Genomic DNA, 21,671 nt, shown 5'->3' with positions numbered 1-21,671 from the left:
AATAGAGCTTCAGCTTGGCTTGATATGATGAACAAACAAATTCAAACGAGTTTATTTTATCGAGCCGAGCTCCGAATAACTCTCAAATATTTTGGTTCGTTTACCTCCTTAGTAATTTTACATTTTTTTCAGTTATATTTTGTTTGATATGACAGCAGACGCATTGATATTTTCAGTTCTATGTTAACAAAATCTAATGTCGTATAAACAAGACCAGAATCTAATGTCAAATCTAACATGGTCTGATTTCGGCCACAACATTGTCTCCGACGTAATAAGAACAAAAATCCAGAAATACAAATTCATTGCCGTAAGACCTAAGTTTGACCAGTTAAAACATCGAGATCCAAAATAGGTTAACATGTCCAATTAATTTGACTGTTTTTGCTTTGCCTGAATGATAAAAATATTACAGTATACTCTTTTCGTCCTAAATAATAAATTTATTTTCTTTTTTTTCGCACAAATTAAAAAGTTTTTGTAAAAACACAGTTTTCAAATAAATTTTTTATTTTCGTCATATTTAGTTTATTTAAAAAATAGAGATACGTTTTCCAATTTTTAATTAATATGAATATATTAATAAAAAAAATAAATAAAGATGCTATTGAAGATAAAACCTGACCAATATATTTGAGAAAACAAAAAATGAAAATTATATTTAAGTAACAATTATTTTTGGACAACCGTAAAAAATTACGAAAATTCGACCGATATTTAGCGCATACAAGGAGAAACCTAAGTACATCTGCTCCTGCGTGGAGATCACTCGCTGACAGTTGGCGAGTATGCGGAAGTCGGAACGACAACTTTTGGCGGCAACGCTTGAGTTTGTCATTTTCGCAGTTCATCTGCGTCCAGGTTCCGGTATAAATAAATACTGCTCCCTCTCCAGGCTCGGGCACTAACTGCCATTCCTCTCTCTCTCTAAACTTCAAAACTTCTCTCTCTCAAATTTTACGAAACTTTGATTTATCTCGCCGTATAGTTTTATTTCTGCTTTCCAGGAAAAACATCATGGGAGCTACGTACCGCGACGACGAATTCGGGAGCAACTTCTTCGGAATATCATCGGCCGACGATCGAAGGTTCTCGAAGCACATCCACGATAATGTCCATGGCAACATTTATCTCGATCCTGTATTTCTCTAATTCACCTCCATTTTTCGTTACATGCTTGGATACTGTTCGTTTCATTGAGCTTGAATTTTTTTTTTGAGGAGAGGAATTGGAATTTGTATATTTTTTGCTTTGAATTGGTGAAGTAAACTTCGCCCGGCGCTACTCGTATGGACGCAGGTAGTGTAATTGCGGTATCACGATGAATTGATGCATCGCATGTGTATCAGCAAACTCTTTTTGAAAACTCGATTTGATTTGTAATGTTATCGTTCGAATGATAACGATAGTGAAGTTTCTCTCGGTATTACGTGTTTAAGTATTTGTGTGTTTAATTGAATGATTGTGTTTTCAGGAAAATATCTTAAATCGGTTATTTCTTGTGATTTTTTTAGTTTGTTGATTTGATTTAATATTCGGAGTTGTAAACCTCCAGATGTTGTCTGATCGTCTGATGACGTTTGAGTAATAAAAATATGAAAGGTTATCAATGAAAACAGAGTGAAGCATGGATAAAACTGCATCGTTTCATATCTGCTTATTTATTACTTTGTCATCAGTTGAAAATTTAATTACAACGTTCAGTTATTACTTGCTATCATTTATTTCTCATCCATATTTTTTTTCACACTGCATTCAGCTCTCTTTGAAGTTTATTGACACGGAACAGTTTCAGAGGCAAGTCACCCTTTTTCTGTGGTTGAATTGTTATTTTCTCTTTAAGTTGAATGTGCTTTCATTGTTATTTTTCTTTATGATTCCATCTAAACTTATTTTCTGTCGTGTTTCTTAATCTGATGCAGACTTCGTGATCTGAAGCAGCTAGGTGAGTTTGGAATCTCTTAATTTATGAACTTGGAATTTAGTGTTAAAAATCATTTGGTTGCACTACATTTTAAAAATTAAATAAATAAAAGAATGAGTTCAAAGGATGGAACCATTGAATGTGCAAAGTTGGGATGACGTTCACGCTTTTTATACCAATTGTCATGCTTCGATTCGTTTTTGGAAACTGGTTTATCTTAGTCTTCATATTATGTTTAGGGAGTGGTGATTCTGGTCTCAATGCTCATATCAACAAACATATTTAGTTTCTGATTTTACCACTGTGAATTATAGTTTCTTTCGAAATGGGATATAGTACAAATGGAAAAAAAAATTGAAAATATCTTGGCTATGGCATAATGCTCAATTGGGCCATCATCATTAATGCTTAAGATTGTCAATTGCTTCATAACTATTGGATAAAAGTCTCTAAAATTGAAGATTTCTCTATCTATGATGACTGGTGAACTGCAGCACTTTTGTTGGTTTTTCTTCATGTATGAAATTGCCTTAGACGCGTCTCCAAGGTGTTGACTTTTACCTACTCAACTTGAGATCTGTTTCGTTCATATATTGCAAATACATAAGTAGCATTGAGATCCGTAATCAACTTGAGCATTTTTCTCCAGGTTTATCATACATGGTATATCCAGGAGCTGTGCACTCTAGGTTTGAGCACTCCCTTGGGGCTTATTGGCTAGCTAGTGAAGCCATAAGCAGATTGAAAACCTATCAAGTAATGCTTCATGGTCAGATCACTGCGGTTGTGAACATATAACCGAGAATGATGCTTTATGCTTGTAATCTTTGTAGGGCTTGGAGCTTGGTATTGATCGGTTTGACATACAAACAGTAAAACTTGCAGGTAAATCTAATTCATCTACGGACATTCACCTTGTTCCAGTGATGACTCTAATAATTTGTTTCCTTTGCTAATTATGCATACAGGTTTACTCCACGATGTGGGTCATGGGCCATTCAGCCACACGTTTGAGCGCGAGTTTCTACCAAGGGTTCTCAGTGACCTGACATGGTTATTAGATAATTAGTATTATAACTTCTATTGTCTCTTTAACAATGTTTGCAACATGAACTATCTTCTCTTTGCATATTTGATTAGTTTATGGATAAGCATTTGTCATCTGCTATTGGTATTGGTTTATTAATGAAGGATGTGGGGAATTATTTCCTTAACCTTAGGCCACTTGAATGCAATATGTGCGTAAGCCATAAAGAAACAGGGGTTTAGTGTAGCTAACATGCTAAATAAATATGTCTGGTTTTTTGGTTTAATTTTTTAACTCCATAGTTCTAACAAAACCTGGTGTGGATAATCACCATCTCATAATTCTTGGAAAAAAGATGTTGCTTATGATATCTGAAGATATCTTCTGTTTAAATTGATTTACTTGATAAATAGTATAAAATTATCTAAAAGTTACTTTCAGAAATATTCACATACCTGAATTATTGGTAGAACATTTGATTTAACAAGCCATTTTGTCATGAAGTCATCTTTTTGCGTTCCTCTTTTGCATAGGAGGAAAATATGAGTTTCATTATCTTAAATTGGTTACTGTCATTTTTATTTTTTCTATTCGAATTCTTAGACACCCTAAACATCTCAGAAGATTTAATGTGAAATATGATTTTTATTACTACTAAAGAACCAGAATTCAGTTTGCGTAGAGATTTCTCAACCAGCATATATACTGTATATATCAGGTTGGTACTGAGACACTTGATCTATGTTCCGCCGTAAATACTAATCAAACTTAATTTTGAATAAACTTTTCAGGTCTCATGAAGAGATGTCTCTGAAGATGATAGACTATGTTGTTGATGAACATAACATTGATATTGAATCAGAAAGTCTTAAGAAAGTGAAGGTCTGATCTTTGATTGTTGGTTTTGCTCAATATGTTCACTAGGTTCATTCTTAAAGATAGAATTTATTACTAACTAAAATTTCAAAGTTCATAGGAACCACGGTATATTCTGCTAATTTATTGATTCTCTCTCTTGTTCTCAGGAAATGATTACTGCCTCCGAGAATTGTACATCGAAAGTAAGCCATACAATGGAATGGTTTACTGGTGCCTTCGTTCAAATTTACGTATTCATGCTCCTTTTTTCATTGCAATATCAAATTTGTTATTATGTAGAGTTCCAAGGAAAAGCTTTTCTTGTACGACATTGTCGCTAATGGACGCAATGGCATTGATGTTGACAAGTATGTCTCCATCTGCATTTAGATCAGTTTCAACAGCATAACGATTAAAGAAGTATAACAATGAAAATGTCATGTAATTTTAGCAGTTGCTTGGACTAAACTACCACGTATCTTCAGGTTTGATTACATTGTCCGAGACTCCAGGGCCTGTGGTCTTGGCTGCAATTTTCAGTTTCAAAGGTACATGCTTGATACTTCAGAAAGCTCATCAAATTCATACTATACCAATTTATTAATTTCAAATAAACCGAAGCCATGCAACATTTCCTATTGCAGTTGGCTCTAATATTATTCTGAAGCTAACATGCTCAAATCAAAATAGTGCCCTAACTTTGCTGCCACTAATTGCAGGGTATTAGAAACCATGCGAGTGATTGATGATGAGATATGCTATCGTGCTAAGGAGTGTCAGTATTTATTTTAATTGCAGTATTTTAGTGGTTGCATATGTGACCATCTTATGTTTGAGCATACATTCAGATCTCACCATTCACAAACTATTTGCTGCTCGGGCAGATCTGCATCGCACAGTCTATACACATGCAAAAGTAAAGGTGCCTGATTACTTTTATAATTGTTTTTGTGCCAAGAGATTTTACCCTAAAGTTATAAATTTGATCTGGAATAAACAATTTTATAATTGGTCCTTTTCAGGCAATCGAACTCATGTTTGTTGATGCCCTGACAAAAGCAAATGATATTCTACGTATTTCATCCTACATTGACGAACCAGCTCTATACTGGAAGGTCCCGTGGGATATTGTTGATTAATTTACTGATATAATCTTCTTAAATGCTGTTTGATTACTTTTGTTGTCCATTCATTATGAACTGCAGTTAGATGACTCAATACTGAAAACAATTGAAACTTCTTCCTGCCAAGATCTGAAGGAATCTCGAGATCTGGTCCTCCGCATCAGGAGAAGGGATCTTTATCGGGTACATAGGGATGAAATCAGGGGTGAAAGGACATTAAAATTTTATATGTACTCTTTTCTTTTTTTAAAAAAAGAATTACACACCATTATATTCAAAAGTTTTGTTCATCCCTAACGAAACACTCTCCCGTGATGCTTTTTCCTTCTTTAAAGTCTTTTATCTATATATATATATTATTTTTTTATCACTGCATCACCTTGGCTGTGTGATTTATGTCATGTGATGCTGTACTTGTCTTCTCAAAATGTTTTTGCAGTTTTGTAATGAGTTCGCTGTTCCGAAGGAAAAGCTGGATTACTTTAAAAATATCACTCCTAAAGATATAGTTTGTTCACAGGTCTGACGATAGTTCAATTATCATTCAATCGGGAGGATCAATAGTGTTGTCGATTGATTAGCTTTTGATGTAGAATTCCAGCAGGCAAACCATAGACGAGGAAGATATTGTGGTGAGCAATGTAAAAATAGATCTGACCCAAGGAAGAAATAATCCACTTGAAAGGTACTATAATCAGATATTGCAAAAGATTATTGCTGAGTCTCTCAGACAGTGAACTCATACGATCGTCGAAATAACTTTTCCTTTCCTTTGTTCCTGTGCTCCCTTCACCAGCATCAGCTTTTTCAAGGTACTATTATATTCACAAGCTTTCAAAATGTTAGTGTTGTGATTTTTTACCGTGCATTAATGTATTTGGAAATTTTTTTCTTCCATCATCACAACAATGTCTTTCTCTTCGCTTCTTGCTAAGCTAGCAAGTGATTCTGATCAAAAGAAAAATTAAACCAGCAGTAATTCTCTTCGATAGAAAAATATTTTCCTCATAATTATGCTGGTTTAGTTGCAAGCTTTTCCTATGTCGCCACAACCAGCTTTGAATTGTTCTAGGGGGCGAGCTGCAGCAGTAGTTGCCCAACATGTGGAAAACTGGTTGCAGCCACTTAGAAATTTTAATCTCCCACTGAAAATTCCTCCTGAATCTCACAAAATAATAAAAAATCCCATTTCCCATTCTCCGTAAAAAAATTGCTCAAATATGATTTCACATAAGTTTAAATGTACTGCTGTATGCATGATGTTTGTCTTCCGGCCTTGTCAGGATTTTGAGAGCGATGAGAAATTTGCTGTTAAAGATGATCGGATCAGCCATTTGCTGCCCACATTTTATCAAGATATGATCGTGAGAGTTTACTCAAAGAAACCTGACCTGGTAATGAATGGGAAACCATATCCTCAACTGAGAACCTTGACAATTTTGCCTTCACCCTTCACCTTATTCATTTTTGTCCCTGAAAAATCTCGCAGGTGGAGGCAGTATCTGAGGCCTTTGAAAATTTCCAGGTGAAGACTTATGGCATGAAGGCTCAAGTCCATGAAACTCCTGAGAAAAAGAAAAGGAAGAAGATCTTGAGGTATCGTTAGCTCCACCGGTGCTTCGCTTTGTTGTTTGCGCACCGTTATCTTGAACGTGCATATAATAATGTTTGTATATATTGATTTTGATTGTGAGAATGGTATCACAAATGTATGCTGTCACTCTTTCCACTACGCTAATTTTTCATCGGGTTTTCTGCTGTAAATACAGTTTGTACTTTGTTCAACGCCTTCAAGTGTCCGAATTGTGTTTTTTGTAAAACCGAATAACGCCTTTAAGTGATGAGTTGTGCTCTTTGTTTATTAACCAGCTTCAACTTGATCCCTAGGATTCAGAAAAGCACCTATGCTGGATTGATCCCTGCATGCTGTTACTGAAAATAATAATAATAATATTCATGAATTCGTTTCTCTGAATAATGAATGTATCCTATGCTAGTTCTGTGAGCATTTGCACGATCGTTCGAAATATGCCGTTGCTCAAATATTTTTTTTTGTCTGCATCCTCTTATTTATTTATTTATTTTATTTATTAAAATTAAAATTCAGCTTCAAATTAGTAAGAAAAACAAAGGCCAAATAAAGCGTAATATTAAAAAGATTATAATATTTCAAATCTTGGCCAAAAGGTCATTTTTTAAAAATTCTCAAACAGTAGCTGTATTTTTGCTCGTTAAATTTGAGCTGATATCCTACTTCATATATTTTGTTTATGAACACTAAAAGACTCATCATAAATACCACACTCAGAAAGTCAGAATAGATGGACTAAAAAGTATGGTGTAACGACGAAAGGTAGATGAATCGATATAATTATACGGTCGATCCAAATGTTAGTTGTGTATATTTAACAAATATTGAAAACATAATTTGAGATTTTTTTTTATTCTCTTCACTCTCCTGTCGTGCCCCTCAACAAGGAGCAAGCATGAAATACCTCCTGAAACATGTTTTTTGAACTTGGTGCGATAATTCGTAAAAAAATGTTCGTACATAAACTCTATGAATCAACCGTTGTCTAGATGAATGGGTACTCCCTCTTAGTAGGAAACCACGTATATATCAAGCACTGGAGATAGCCTGAAAGCGACGGGCTAACATATACAACACCAACCGGGACACCAGGAGGAATCAACAAAAATGGATGCATTATTATGATGAGAAGATGATGCAATTCCATCAAACAATACATATGTGTGTACAGAATAGTTAGCAACATCAGAAAGTCTCGAGCACATTAATTTTGTCCCGATTCCCGTAACTACTCTATATGTTCAATGACTCCCTAAAATGTACACAGGCATACGTCTCTCTACGAATACCATTACAACTATAGATGATTCTACCGAGTATCTAACTTTAGTACTTACCGGGATTTTGTTATCTTCCATCCTGTACAGATATGTTATCAGTCGAGTAGTTATGTCCAAGCTAGTTTCCCAGCAATTTTTCGATTGTTATGCCATTTACAGCAGCGGCTAGGGGTCTGATTTGCATTTGGCTCCTTCAAAAGCGTGCTTGAACTCTTGTTTGAGTAGATCCAATATTTTATTTCTCAAACTGGAGGCTTCCTGTGGTATGAACCACTGCCTGCCAAACTGATTGAAAATAACAATATCCGAGGAAAACATTGAGTGCAGAAAAAATGATAGAAAGTTTATTCAGAATAAAGTAAAAGAAGAGTAAATACAGAAATTCATCGTACAAAAAAGTAGGAGAGTGACAAAAGTACCATTGTCAAGTCCTCCTTCTTTAGCCTGTCAGGGGCCTTATCTAGGAAGCGTTCCATAAAGAAAAGAACAAATACGCCGCAGTCATATTCATTTCTTTGTTGTGGTACCTTGCATTGAGAAAATTAAAGCGAGAAATAAGAGACTAATTTTCTTGAACATTTGAATATTAGTGTCATGGAAAGATGACGAAAGATATGGCTAAAAGGTGGCCGCATATAGAACTCTTTAAGCAGCTTTAGGAAACCCGCCCTTTTCCTATCAAGCAGAAGAATACTTGAGAAATGTTCCAGTTTAACGCTTCTCAAGGAAGATAAATGATGCCATTTTCCTCGAATGAATTTGAAAGTAATAAACGACCAAATGGCGGCAAAGATATATTTAAGGCTGAAAATTACCTCAATTACTTTCTCAACGATTTTTCGAGATAACTTTTTCCAGATTTTATCTGCTATGGGAATTTCAGGAGGCATTCTTTCTTGACTAAAAAATTTCCACTCTCCAATTAGGAAGCTGCAGACCAATGTACATATGCACAAGTCAGTAGCAAGATAATGGGTATAACAATATTATTGTTAAAACAAGGACAGCAAATCTGCTATGTGGCCAAGAGAAACAATACGCTACTGATACAAACTCAAAACAGATTATACAAGAAACTGTAATTTAATTAACTAAACTAGAAAAATTACATAAAGATAATGGCCAATCCTCACAAAGAGTGTGGCCACATAGAGCAGAAAATATTCCTCACAGAATAATCTTCCCTCTACCTAGCAACTGCCAGCAACGTTAATTCGAAACAGAAACTACCTTTTCCTCCAAAATAACTAATCCCCATCTTTTTTATATGCTATTTCTATAAATGCCCTATTTGGACCCAGCCCACTACCCCTTAACCCAAACTCTTAACAACTACACACAAACCTTCATTGACTAGCCCCTAAACAACAAGAACATCATGACAGCAAATTCACAGATAAGTGGCACATCATCCCTGTCTTTATCTGAAAATAGAGGGTTATGGTGATAGCTAAATATCATATAAACCGTAATTAGTTGTGCCTGATGCTTTAGCAGGCTTGACTTGATTGTAGAAAATATGAAAAATATTCTCCTACAAAAAGTCGTTGAGCCAGTTAGACGAAACAAAAATAAGAATCAACTAATATCTATTTTTTCACACCAAATGAAGCATAAGGTACAAAGTCGCAAATAAATTCAATTGCGATTAACTTAATCTTTTAACATCACCAACCATAAGGAATCCGCCTATTTTGTGTGTGGGATAGTACATTCTCTTCATACCCATATCCAATTATAAAAGCGTTTTGATCAGAGATCATGTTTTGAACTGCAACATAACCCAACAAAATTCAAATATCTTTTCATTGTATAAATTTATCGTCGAGAATAGGGATAATTTAGGGGAGTTTTGAGCTGTAAATCAAGTAAATATGGTAAATAGGATATTTTAGGTGCTTTATTTTAGGCTAATATTCTTTCCCTCTAAATTAGTTATTCTATCCCTGATATTGGGCTGTAATTATGCTGTAAATTACTATAAAGGCAATCTCAATAGGAGAAAAATATTATTCCCTCAAATTGTCTCTTTCAAGTTGGTATCAGAGCATTTCCCTTTTCTGCCCAGAAATCTTTGTGCCATTACCCTAAGCCAGAACCATGTCAGAACATTCTAGTGAATCAACCACCATTCCTCGGTCTTCCTCACAACCCACAGTGACTAGAGATCGGCCAAAGACAGCCTCTGATTCACACCCTGTTCAAATAACCATCATCAAGCTGAACGGTGACAACTTCTTGAGATGGTCTCAGTCGGTGAGAATGTATATCCGAAGCCGAGGAAAGATGGGGTATTTAACGGGCGACAAGAAAGCTCTGCCAGAAGATGACTCAATGTATGCTACATGGGATGCCGAAAATTCCATGGTTATGACGTGGCTGGTAAACTCCATGGAAGAGGAGATTGGCGCAAATTATATGTGTTTTCCTACGGCATATGAGTTATGGGACAATATAAATCAGATGTATTCTGATTTAGGGAATCAGTCCCAAATTTTTGAGTTGACTCTCAAACTTGGTGAATTACGGCAAGGAGAAGAAACAGTCACCAAGTACTTCAACCTCTTGAAGAGAATCTGGCAGGACCTTGATCTCTTTGATGCCTATGAGTGGAAGAATGCTGAAGATAGACAGCACCACAAGAAAACAGTGGAAGATGATCGTATCTTCAAGTACTTGGCTGGCCTCAATGTTGAGTTCGACGAGGTGAGGGGGAGAATTATCGGTAGGAGGCCGCTGCCATCCCTCGGCGAAGTCTTCTCTGAAGTTAGGAGGGAGGAGAGCCGGAGGAATGTTATGCTCGGCAAGAAGGGACCCGCTGCTACCGTTGAAGGTTCTGCTCTTGCTTCTACAAGCCTAAACATGCGCAGAGGTGCTACCAACCTACGTAAACTAGAGGAGAAACCAAGTGTATGGTGTGTATTGCAACAGGCCGCGTCACACCCGAGAAACCTGCTGGAAGATTCATGGCAAACTCACCAACTTCAAGGGCAGGACAGGGGAGAAAACTGGCCGTGCCTTTCCCACTGCAAATGAGGCCGAGACTACTGCCAGCACCATCACCAAAGAGCAACTGGAGCAGTTTCTAGCACTGATAAAATCTAATCCATCGTCCAGCGCTCCTAATGTCTCCGTGGCACATACAAGTAACGAAATAAATGCTTTTTCTTGTGGTTTCGGAATTTCTACTCCATGGATAATTGATTCTGGAGCATCTGATCATATGACCAACTCCTTGAACTTGTTAAGACTATACTCACCGTGTTCTGAAAAAAGTTAGCATTGCAGATGGAAGTTTTTCACCTATTGCCGGAAAAGGCTTGGTCCAAATTTCTGAAAAAATAGACCTTAAGTATGTTCTCTATGTACCAAAACTCACTTGCAATCTTTTGTCAGTTAGCAAATTATCCAAAGACTCTAACTGTTGTGTGGTTTTTTGTGACTCTCATTGTATTTTTCAGAGCCGGAGCTCGGGGAAGACGATTGGCAGTGCTAGAATGGTTAATGGTCTTTACTATTTTGAAGATATTTTACCTGGTAATAAAATTGTTCAAGGGCTTGTATTATTAGTTCCCTTTCTGTTGTGATCAAATAATGGTCTGGCATTGCCGTTTAGGCCACCCCAGTTTTTCATATATGAAACATTTGTTTCCTGATTTGTTTAAAAAGATGAATCCCTTAGATTTTCAATGTGAATGTTGTGTTCTTGCAAAAAGTCAACGTAGAACATATGTTTCTAAACCTTATCTTGAATCGAAACCTTTTTACTTATTTCACAGTGATGTGGCGGGACCCTCAAAGGTAACTACATCATCTGGAAAAAAATGGTTTGTAACTTTTACAGATGACCATACTAGACTGTGTTGGGTATTTTTAATGAGCGAAAAAACTGAAGTTGGAAAAATTTTCAAAGATTTTTATAATTTGATAGAAAACCAGTTTCAAACAAAAATAAGCATTTTAAGAACCGATAATGGAACATAGTATTTCAATCAATATGTAGAGACTTTTTTGAAGGAAAAGGGCATATTACATCAATCAACCTGTCCTGACAGTCCAGAACAAAATGGGGTATCGGAAAGGAAAAATAAGCACTTACTTGAAGTTGCTAGGGCCATAATGTTTTACATGAATGCTCCAAAATACTTGTGGGGAGATGCAATTTTAACCGCAACATATTTAATTAATAGGATGCCTACACGAGTTAAATACATCACTCCGCTGGGCTGTTTGAAAATTTTTTTTCCGGAATCTCGAATCAATTCGGATTTACCACTGAAAACATTTGGCTGCACCGCATATGTACACATACCTAAGAGATCCCGGTCGAAATTGGATCCTAGGGCAGAAAAATGTATTTTTTTGGGATATGCTACAAATCGCAAACTACAAATTTTTTAATCCCCTCACGAAACGGTTTCTTATAACAATGGATGCCACCTTCATGGTAACAAAACCATATTTTACCAAAAATTTAATTCAGGGGGAAAATAATATAAGGGAACCAAATTTTTGGGAAATATCCGAACCTCTTCCAAATTTGGTTATTGACCAACCTCTTGATTTTCAAAATGAAAAAAATGGGGAGTCTAAATCCACAATTGTCGACCGTGAAATTGGTATGTCGGAAAAGGAAATACTACGAATGAAGAAGAACCGAAATATCCTTGAACCTGTGGTTTATTCTAGGAGAAATGTCCTCAAAAGAAGCGGAGATGGATTAATCATTCCAGCACAAGCTTCATTGGAAGCCCCGGGCAAAGGAACTATGGATACTCCAGGTACTTCTTTTCCCCTCACTCACAGAAAAACATTACTTTATCTATTATTCCTGAGCCTTCCAATGTTAGTCTCGAGAGTCCAACCCCAATTGTCCCACAAGAAAATTATCTGAACCTTCCCATTGCCTTTCGAAAAGGTACTCGAACCTGCACCAAATACCCCATTGCCAGATATATAACATGTGATCAGTTATCCGAAACACACAAGGCATTTACTACTAATATCTCAAAACATGTTGTGCCTAGAAACATTCGGGAAGCACTAGAGGACCAGGATTGGAGATTAGCACTGTTCGAAGAAATGAAGGCCTTAAAGAAGAATGGTACTTGGGAAATTGTTGAAGCACCTAAAGATCAAAAGATAGTAGCATGCAAATGGGTTTTCACAATAAAGAGCAAGGCGGATGGTAGTGTAGAGAGATATAAGGCGAGGCTTGTAGCAAAAGGCTTTACGCAGACATACGGAATAGATTACCAGGAAACATTTGCTCCTGTTGCAAAAATTAACTCAATTCGAGTACTACTGTCACTTGCGGTTAATCTCAATTGGCCCTTGTATCAGTTGGATGTTAAAAATGCCTTCCTAAATGGAGATCTAGATGAAGAGGTGTTTATGAGACTCCCACTGGGTTTTGAACCAAAGTTTGGACTTGGCAAGGTATGTAGACTGAAGAAGTCCCTGTATGGTCTTAAGCAGTCTCCGAGGGCATGGTTTGAACGTTTTGGCAAGGCTGTGAAGCGACTTGGTTATGTTCAAAGTCAAGCTGATCATACCATGTTTTACAAACACTCAAAGGAAGGTAAAACTGCTGTGTTAATTGTATATGTTGATGATATCATCTTAACAGGGAGTGACTACGAGGAACTTGGAGAGCTTAAAGGGAGGCTCGCAAAAGAATTCGAAATCAAGGACTTGGGACTGTTGAAATACTTTCTTGGAATGGAGTTTGCAAGATCCAAGGAAGGTATATTTGTCAATCAACGCAAATATGTCCTTGATTTGTTGACTGAAACAGGTATGCTAGGATGTAAGCCTGCTGAGACGCCTATGGAGAAAAACGTCAAACTGCAACCAGCAGGGACAGAATCTGTAAAGGAAAGGGAGCGCTGCGGTGAGTGTAGTCAGCCAATTCATGCACTCGCCTGGGACAGAACATTTTGAAGCAATGTATAGGATCCTAAGGTACCTGAAGGAAACACCAGGTAAAGGTCTCCTGTTTAAACGTCGAGGACATCTGCAAGTTGAAGCCTATACTGATGCAGACTGGGCAGGAAGTCTAACCGATAGGAGGTCTACTTCGGGATATTGCTCATTTGTGGGCGGCAATTTAGTCACCTGGCGTAGCAAGAAACAGAACGTGGTAGCTCGAAGCAGCGCAGAGGCTGAGTTCAGAGCCTTAGCACAGGGAATCTGTGAGGTTTTGTGGATTAAGAAATTATTATTAGCGTTGAAGACGTCAGAGTCGGTGCCAATGAAGATGCACTGCGACAACAGAGCAGCAATTTCAATTGCACATAATCCAGTACTTCATGATCGCATAAAGCATGTAGAAGTCGACAAGCACTTCATCAAAGAAAAAATAGATAATAGTGTGATTTGTGTGGACTATGTCCATACTAAGGAACAAGTAGCTGATCTACTTACAAAGGGACTATACAAGAAACAGTTCGAATGGTTAGCGAGCAAGCTGGGTATGGAAGACATCTTTAAACCAGCTTGAGGGGGAGTGTCAAGAATAGGGATAATTTAGGGGAGTTTTGAGCTGTAAATCAAGTAAATATGGTAAATAGGATATTTTAGGTAGCTTTATTTTAGGCTAATATTCTTTCCCTCTAAATTAGTTATTATATCCCTGATATTGGGCTGTAATTATGCTGTAAATTACTATAAAGGCAATCTCAATAGGAGAAAAATATTATTCCCTCAAATTGTCTCTTTCAAGTTTTATAAGCATAGGAGAGGGATTACTTATTTTTCACCAAGAGCAAGCCACTTTCATTTACAGAGCCAACAAATCATATAGGTCTGTTCCAAGCAGTAAATTCATGATAATACATATTTTCATACTGCACACTACAAAAGAAAATTATCATCCACTAAAGATAAATTCTGCCACTCTCCTTGATGTACTCTTACTTATATTGCTGATATCATATAGGTAACATCCAATAGCATTAGTTAGCAGCTAAAGGCTACGAAACATGTGAGAGCATTTGGCTAGTAAATACTGTTAATTAGTCGGTCCCATATGATTAAGTTCCACTGACCTCTTCACATCCTCAAAAATGTTACTGCTGGCATGCATTCCTAAAGAATCCAAATGAAGTATGATTGGTCCTGATTCATCTTCTTTATCTGGTATGCAAATAATAATCAAGCTCCAATGAAGACTGCAAAAGAAAGATGAAGCAAATTAAGCAGAGTAAGAGAGCAACAAAAATATTTAGATTGAGGCCAGAAAAGAATGCAGTAAGTTTTAGCAGACAAGAACATGCATGCACTCAAGGTACATAAAAATGAAATTCAACAGAAATAGAAGCAATAAGCAATCATAACATGCACCCACTAGAATACAGATGTTTTGAGAATGAATCAGAGTAATAACAGAAAAAAGGATGAATAACACAGATAAAGTTTCCAGCTTTCATAGGGTAGTAATACAAGTTCTCCAAATAAAATAATGGCAACATGATAACCGATTTCTATTTCAATAAGACGGTTCTTCATCATTCAGGGCAGGAAATATCTCACATCTCTACTAGCTTGAGTTCTTAGATGCCGTAATCATTCGATACCATACCATAGTTCATAGTTATTTAGTACACAAGACGCACTAACACGCTAAGGTACCTTGGAGCCTGAGACGCAAGACAAAGCGCACGCTTTATCGAAGTAAAGCGCACGCTTTAACGAAGTAAGTAAAGCGCATTTGACATAGATTTTAAATTTCAATATACATAAAATCATTTATACTATAATATTACGTAAATTAAATATTTTCAAAAAGATAGTAAACATTATAAATAAAAATTCATTAATAGATAATATAACATAAATCATAACCAGAAAAAAAAATTAATCATCTAAAATTCACTAGTAAATCATCAATTCATAGTATATTAAGAAAAAAAACTTCAAATATCTAAATCATCAAATTCTTCTTCATCCTCCTCAATTATATCGTCGTCGTCGTCATCCAAAACAATGATTAGTCATGAGCATAGAAGAAATTAGTTTAAAAGTGTGCATAAAAATTACATTATCATATAAATCATCAAATTTATCATCATCCTCCTCAATTATATCATCATAGGAGGAAGATTACAGTAAAAGTTTGAATAGAGGACTTATGAACTTTCTGTTAAAAAAATCATGCATAAATGAGTGATAATAGGGTTTTTTTATCATTAAATAGCCACAGACTTTGCTAATTGGCCTTCAAAATTGGTTGAGTTCAAGTTATTTTTATTTACCTACAAAATATTAGCTCACTTCTTTAAAGTGCACGCTTCTGCACCTCTAGGAGCCTCGCACCCAGGCAGAGGCGCACGCTTTAAGCACACTTGTTTCAAGTGCAGCGCCTAGGTAATTACCCAGCACAATGGGTGCGCCCGGCTGGGCCTGTCGCCTAGGCGCAGCCAGGCGCACGCTTTTAATAACTATGCCATAGTCGGACCAGGTGGAGGTCCTACATTGAAATCTCACCACACCTATTTCCATATGCAAGCTTCATATAAGAAGACCTTTTATATATGAAGGGTGTATAGAAGGCAATAAATTTGAAAATAGCAAATTTACGGAATTTAAGATTCTGGATCATTAAACTGATCTTCACCATCAAAGTGATAAAACTATTTCAAATTCAAAGGATATGGCATCCATTGTTATTAAATCACGATTTTCTTTGTTTAGATGAATATAGAACTTTAAAAGACATCACAAGGGAGCAAAAAACTTGGGATTTCACAAATACCTCAATGTTCATAATAATACCAAAAGAAATGCTAATTCTGAAGAGAGGCTAAAATTTCTAGCTCTCAAAAGTTTACAATCAATCATACGCTACTTACGATTCATGAATAGGTAGAAATATGTATGCTTTTTCAAATATATTTACACCTTTCCACCACCGTCTGAACTTTACAAATGAAGTTTCCTTGTCAGCCTGCATCAATATAAACATAAATCTGAATGAAACAACTCATGGGAAAATATAGCATTTCATGTGAAGTTTTAAAAGATACACCACCAAGTACTTCTATCACAAATAAACTTATAATATCAATAAATTATGCCGATAGTTTCGAATTTTCAGTAGCACAAGAGTCCTTGGGAATTAAAAAACAATATGGAAGAACAATAGTTTCTCACAGACAGCGTGCTACATAGTTTTTTAACAAAACTTAATAATATTCTCTGAACTGATTCTTAAAACTAAATGTTTTCACTTCCAGAATTCGGTTACAATCAAGTGAATCTAAAAGATTTCCCTCTGCCCTATGTAATACGCACAGAAGAGGGAAGATCAAACATCCTCTTGTTTGATGTTATGCAAATAATGCCAGTTTTCCTCATGTTGTATACATCAATACATTGATTGAAGTTCCTGTGGAAATTGCAAAAATCAAATACAACCAATCTCGAAAAGTCTTGGATGTAACAGTTAAAGAAGAGAAAGAAATCATTACCTTGGACAGGACATCCCGTTTCAACTTCTCATAGAAGTAAGTATTAAAAAAATGATAGTCACATCTTTCTGAAGCTTTTGAAGATGTTGGCTTCTGCAGATACCTAACCCAAAGGAGAGCAGTGAGTAAATAATCACATAGTGTCAGCATGAAGGCGACCCTATGATGATATAAGGGCGCAAAAGTTCTCGATCATCCTTCATCAAAAAATGAGACAGAAATTCACTAGCTCATGTGGGGAATCTTGATCTTGTATCGACTTACCTGATGTAGAAGTTCATGATCGTTGACGACAAATAAGATTCGGGAGTCAAGCATTGCATGTCCGAGTAGCAAATTTCAATTGCTTCAGGATCATCCCTATTTTCAGAAAAATAATAATTTAGAATACATATATATAATTTATTGTTCGAGTCAGGAAATCCAAGTATCTCTGAGATATGAAGCTGCAGCACATGCCATACCTTGAAGGATAGTAAATCTTGGTATCTCCGATGCTGAAATAAATAAAATACAGGAATTAAATATATACTGATTATAAACACTCAAAGATGGCCTAGTTGATGCAGAAACAGACAGACACAAAATGAAGGTGCAAATTAAAAGGCTGGAGGATTACCTTTGATCCGCTTGGTCTGTTACGTCGGTCTCGAGTTCTTCCTCATCCACTAGGACAACAGCTTTTTGCTGTAAAATTAATGTCCAATTGTTGCATATTAAATTGTAGACAGGTTCAAAAAATACACCAACTTTATAAACAACAATATATGTATACATTCTAGCAGTAAACAAACAGAGGGTAGAACCTCAAAATTCTTCGAAATGCTAAATACATTTAATATAGTCTCAAGAATTCAAAGGATATATATAACTTTAGAAGGCAAGCCAGAGAATTGTCCAGATAAGGCCAACGGACTCGCTTCGTTAAGGTTAGTGGACTAATTGCAGAGCTTAAAATGATGAGAAAAGAACAAATTATGTAACTGCACATAGAAATATGCCACTAATGAACTAAATAGATTGGATTTCAGAAAAACTAATACAAGGATTGGCAATATTTATTATTTTCTTTACCAAACGATATGGATGTGTAAACTTCTTCCATCATAAGTAGATTTCAGCAGTGCAGTACAAACTTTTAGTTATCTGGGAACCTTTACAAATTCCTACTTGATGCATATGATTTCAAATTCATCAATACAACAGAAGAATGATAATTTAATAATGCGTCTTATAGGCTCAAGATTTCCCAGAATCACGAAGGGAAATGGAGCACCATACAACAGCAATTGCAGCATGACATAAGAAGAAATTCTAATTCAAGCTCGGATAGCTTACATTGTTGCGCTTGGACACATTTGAAGGGCGAAAACAAGGAGCAACTTTCCTAAGAATAATGAACGACAAGGTTAAACACATCCACCATGCCATATAAATAAGTTGTTTAATAGGAAGAAAACATTACAAATGGTCATTTAACATGGTCAGAAGACAGTAAAAATCTTTACGGCGAAATGAAAGAAAACAAAGATAAAATCACAAAATACACTTACTTTTTCGCAAAACTGCAGGGTATACTTCCGTCAGAATTATGAGGTGAAGGTCTAGAAGAGTGCCTTCCCAGTTGCTTACCATTTGATTGGGTTGGTTTATCAATATTTACCGAAAGATAGCCTGGAGATTTAAAAGGTTTTTTTCTTGAAGGAAAATCCATTCTCTCAGCATTCCAGAACTGAGATTGTCCATTTGCAATGGCATTCTTGTTATCACAGTGTTTTAAAGTGGCTATTTCTTCTTTAAAGGACTCGGTTTCCCCAATGCTAATCTGTCTTGTCAAAAACAGATAAAGCGCCATGAATTTTAAGCAAAATCATTCAGGAGAAGTGGAGAACTATGCAAATAACATAACAAAAAACTGATACTTTATCATCCATTTTTCCGAAAAAGCATTTTGCAAATGAGGATTTTGAAGCTGGTGTTGATGAGGAAGCTGGTGTTGATGAGGAAGTTCCAGGCAACGTGCTATCCTTGGCACCTACAAAATTCATTTAATTTTCAAATACATCATCAAGAACAGATCAGTATAAGAAATGTGTAGCTTCAAAGAAAGTTGTAATAGTGCCCCGCCAGTGATAATCGTTTTTATAAGTTTTACACTTCCATTATGGAAGAGCTTCAAACTGTCTGGATTGGAATTACTTTTGAGCAACACAAAAGATCCAAATTGATAGAAAGTTTTGAGACTTTACTTGTATATTGAATCATTTTCATAAAAGTTAAAAATCTGAGAAATTATAAAGCAGACAACCTTACCAATACAAGTCAATTCATCACACGATGGAGTGTCCTTCTTGCACTTTTCATCATCCTGTAGGAAAATGTCATCCCAAACTAAGACAAATGCCCTCCCAAAAAGTAAACCAAGATAGTAAATAGAAAGAATAGCCAGAAGCCTTTGAGAATTCAAAGTTTTATATAACAAATCATAACTGACCTACCTACTATAAAGTCTGGCTAAAGCCAAGTTGCTTCTATTAAAGCATGGCAATAACATTTAACATTTAGAAAACTATCATTGGCAACCCAAGTTGTGTGAAAATTGTAACAAATATTACCTCTTAATCCATAAAATCACATACAACCAACTATTACTCGTTAAAAACACTCAAAATCAAGATGTCCCTAACATACACAAACATAAATCGTAAAATTAAGTTCAAAACTCCATTACCTTTATGGTTCTTTGTTTGTAATGTTCACAAAAGCATATTTGACTTAGCCAAAAATCACACCAACGCATCACTCATCAGCAGCTAAAATGCTCGAGTGAAAGCACTCATACACCACAATTGCAAACAATGAGGCATCCTTTATAGCAAATTTAGGGAAATAAAATAAATCCAAAGGCAAAAAACATCACAGATTAAAAAATAAATAAATAATCCAACCTTCTGAAGCTTTCTCCTCTTGAACTCCGCTTCGTGAATCATCAATCGAGATCGCAACTTTTCGCCACCGTCGGGCAATTTTTTGGCCGGACCTGAAGCGAATGCCATCATCCTCATAATTGAATCACTCAGTTCCTTATTAGACATGTGCCTCACTTCAAAGTCCCTAGATGAAGTCTCCTCCTCGTCGCATATCTCCAAGGACCACGGCTTCGGTGTCTCCGCTGCGGGGATCACCTTCAGAGGCGGAGGCTCGTCATCGATGCCGTTTTCGGGGGGCATTAGCTTGTTCCAATCGAGCACTAGTGGAGCTTTCCGCTTCCTCCCTCCGCCCACTTCCCCCATGCTTACTGTGGCGCCGGAGAAAAGGTAGTCACCGGTCAATTTTGGGTCGTCAGAGTACTTCAATTTTGGAAATGCTTTTGCGCAATGCTAATGATGGCTACTCCCTATTCTTTACTCTTTTTAATTTAAAAACAAAAACATTTATTTTAAAAAATAATCAAATTAATTATTTTTCTAAATTATAAAATTCACTGATTTTTTAAAAATTTAATTTGATTAAAAAAAATTGAAACTACAACCTCTCCATCCCGACACACGTTTTTTTACCTATTATTATGATTATCTGTGAAATTTACTATTAGAAGTATCTAATATGTTCAAATTAATTTCAGAAAATATTAAATTGGTAATAAATTGACGATGGAAGGGTGCCATTAAATGCAATTGAAATGAAAGTAAAATTAGGAGTAGGTTTGGCACACAAGATACTATTAAATTTTAATTTTCAAATCTTTTATTATAAATATAAATCCTTAAGCCTTTTCCCACTATCCTAACAACTGGGGGCAATCGAATTGGGTTACCTACCTAAATTTGAACTCGAACTTGAACTCGAATCCGATCGGGTGTATTTGTCGGATAAATCGGGTAATTCATCGGGTTCGGGTAGAAAATGTCTACCCATACTACCTGATCGGGTACCTGAGAACTCGAATTTTTTTCTAAAAAATTATAGACTTGGTATTGAATGACAAAAAAAAACTCTATTTACTATTTTTTTATTGCAAGTGACTTTGCAAGCCCATTAAATATAGATACAAATGTCACATATCTCTCCCATTAAATACAACCGAATTGAAGTACTTATCAAATAGAAACTCACAAAGCTAAATGCAGTTTAAATGGAGATTCAAATGAAACGAGGCCGGAGAAGTATATATATGTTTCTAATTAGTGTGTTCGATGTCTCGATTTACATACTTTTATGGGAAAAATATTTGTTAATTGTTTCTAGTTATTTTAAGTAATTTCAAATATGGATTTTTCTTGTCTAATTTTGTGTGAAAATTAGACTTGATTATTTTCATAAGTCTATTTTTTCTTGATATATTTTTTTTAGTCGCAAAATGAGGAAACCTAAGTTTTTTTTTTTAAAAAAAAGGT

At 35.8% G+C, this 21,671-nt stretch overlaps 3 protein-coding genes across 4 annotated transcripts; 2 read left to right on the top strand and 1 right to left on the bottom strand.

The window, feature by feature from the left end:
* The first annotated feature begins 786 nt into the window (after window positions 1-786).
* LOC142522393 (uncharacterized) lies at window positions 787-6,751 on the top strand. The gene is made up of 19 exons (XM_075625762.1): window positions 787-1,140; window positions 1,760-1,797; window positions 1,923-1,945; window positions 2,574-2,680; window positions 2,758-2,809; window positions 2,893-2,977; window positions 3,743-3,833; window positions 3,977-4,012; window positions 4,110-4,177; window positions 4,295-4,357; window positions 4,529-4,584; window positions 4,658-4,731; window positions 4,832-4,924; window positions 5,015-5,116; window positions 5,373-5,453; window positions 5,527-5,618; window positions 5,730-5,745; window positions 6,217-6,327; window positions 6,423-6,751. Exons 1-19 carry the CDS (start codon window positions 1,018-1,020, stop codon window positions 6,537-6,539), a joined length of 1,428 nt encoding a protein of 475 aa, XP_075481877.1. The 5' UTR covers window positions 787-1,017; the 3' UTR covers window positions 6,540-6,751.
* Window positions 6,752-7,610: 859 nt separating this feature from the next.
* On the bottom strand, window positions 7,611-20,672 carry LOC142522288 (ubiquitin-like-specific protease 1D). Of its 2 annotated transcripts, none has more exons than XM_075625569.1 (14): window positions 20,006-20,205; window positions 19,588-19,642; window positions 19,197-19,309; window positions 18,828-19,099; window positions 18,613-18,661; window positions 17,894-17,961; window positions 17,739-17,771; window positions 17,539-17,634; window positions 17,275-17,377; window positions 16,657-16,751; window positions 14,854-14,976; window positions 8,620-8,734; window positions 8,224-8,331; window positions 7,611-8,089 (listed from the first exon to the last, which is right to left on the bottom strand). In XM_075625569.1, exons 1-14 carry the CDS (start codon window positions 20,072-20,074, stop codon window positions 7,970-7,972), a joined length of 1,419 nt encoding a protein of 472 aa, XP_075481684.1. In that variant the 5' UTR covers window positions 20,075-20,205; the 3' UTR covers window positions 7,611-7,969. The 2 variants fall into 2 exon arrangements, with proteins under 2 accessions (XP_075481684.1, XP_075481683.1); XM_075625568.1 differs by lacking the exon at window positions 20,006-20,205 and adding an exon at window positions 20,223-20,672 and having other exon boundaries at window positions 7,615-8,089.
* On the top strand, window positions 8,746-11,356 carry LOC142522289 (uncharacterized). The gene is made up of 2 exons (XM_075625570.1): window positions 8,746-10,950; window positions 11,266-11,356. Exon 1 carries the CDS (start codon window positions 9,905-9,907, stop codon window positions 10,838-10,840), a length of 936 nt encoding a protein of 311 aa, XP_075481685.1. The 5' UTR covers window positions 8,746-9,904; the 3' UTR covers window positions 10,841-10,950; window positions 11,266-11,356.
* Window positions 20,673-21,671: the final 999 nt, after the last annotated feature.

This window comes from Primulina tabacum, chromosome 13, assembly GCF_025594145.1.
Source record: "Primulina tabacum isolate GXHZ01 chromosome 13, ASM2559414v2, whole genome shotgun sequence".
NCBI lineage: Eukaryota > Viridiplantae > Streptophyta > Magnoliopsida > Lamiales > Gesneriaceae > Primulina > Primulina tabacum.
The sequence above is the reverse complement of the archived record's forward strand: the minus strand, read 5'-3'. Positions and strand labels throughout refer to the sequence as shown.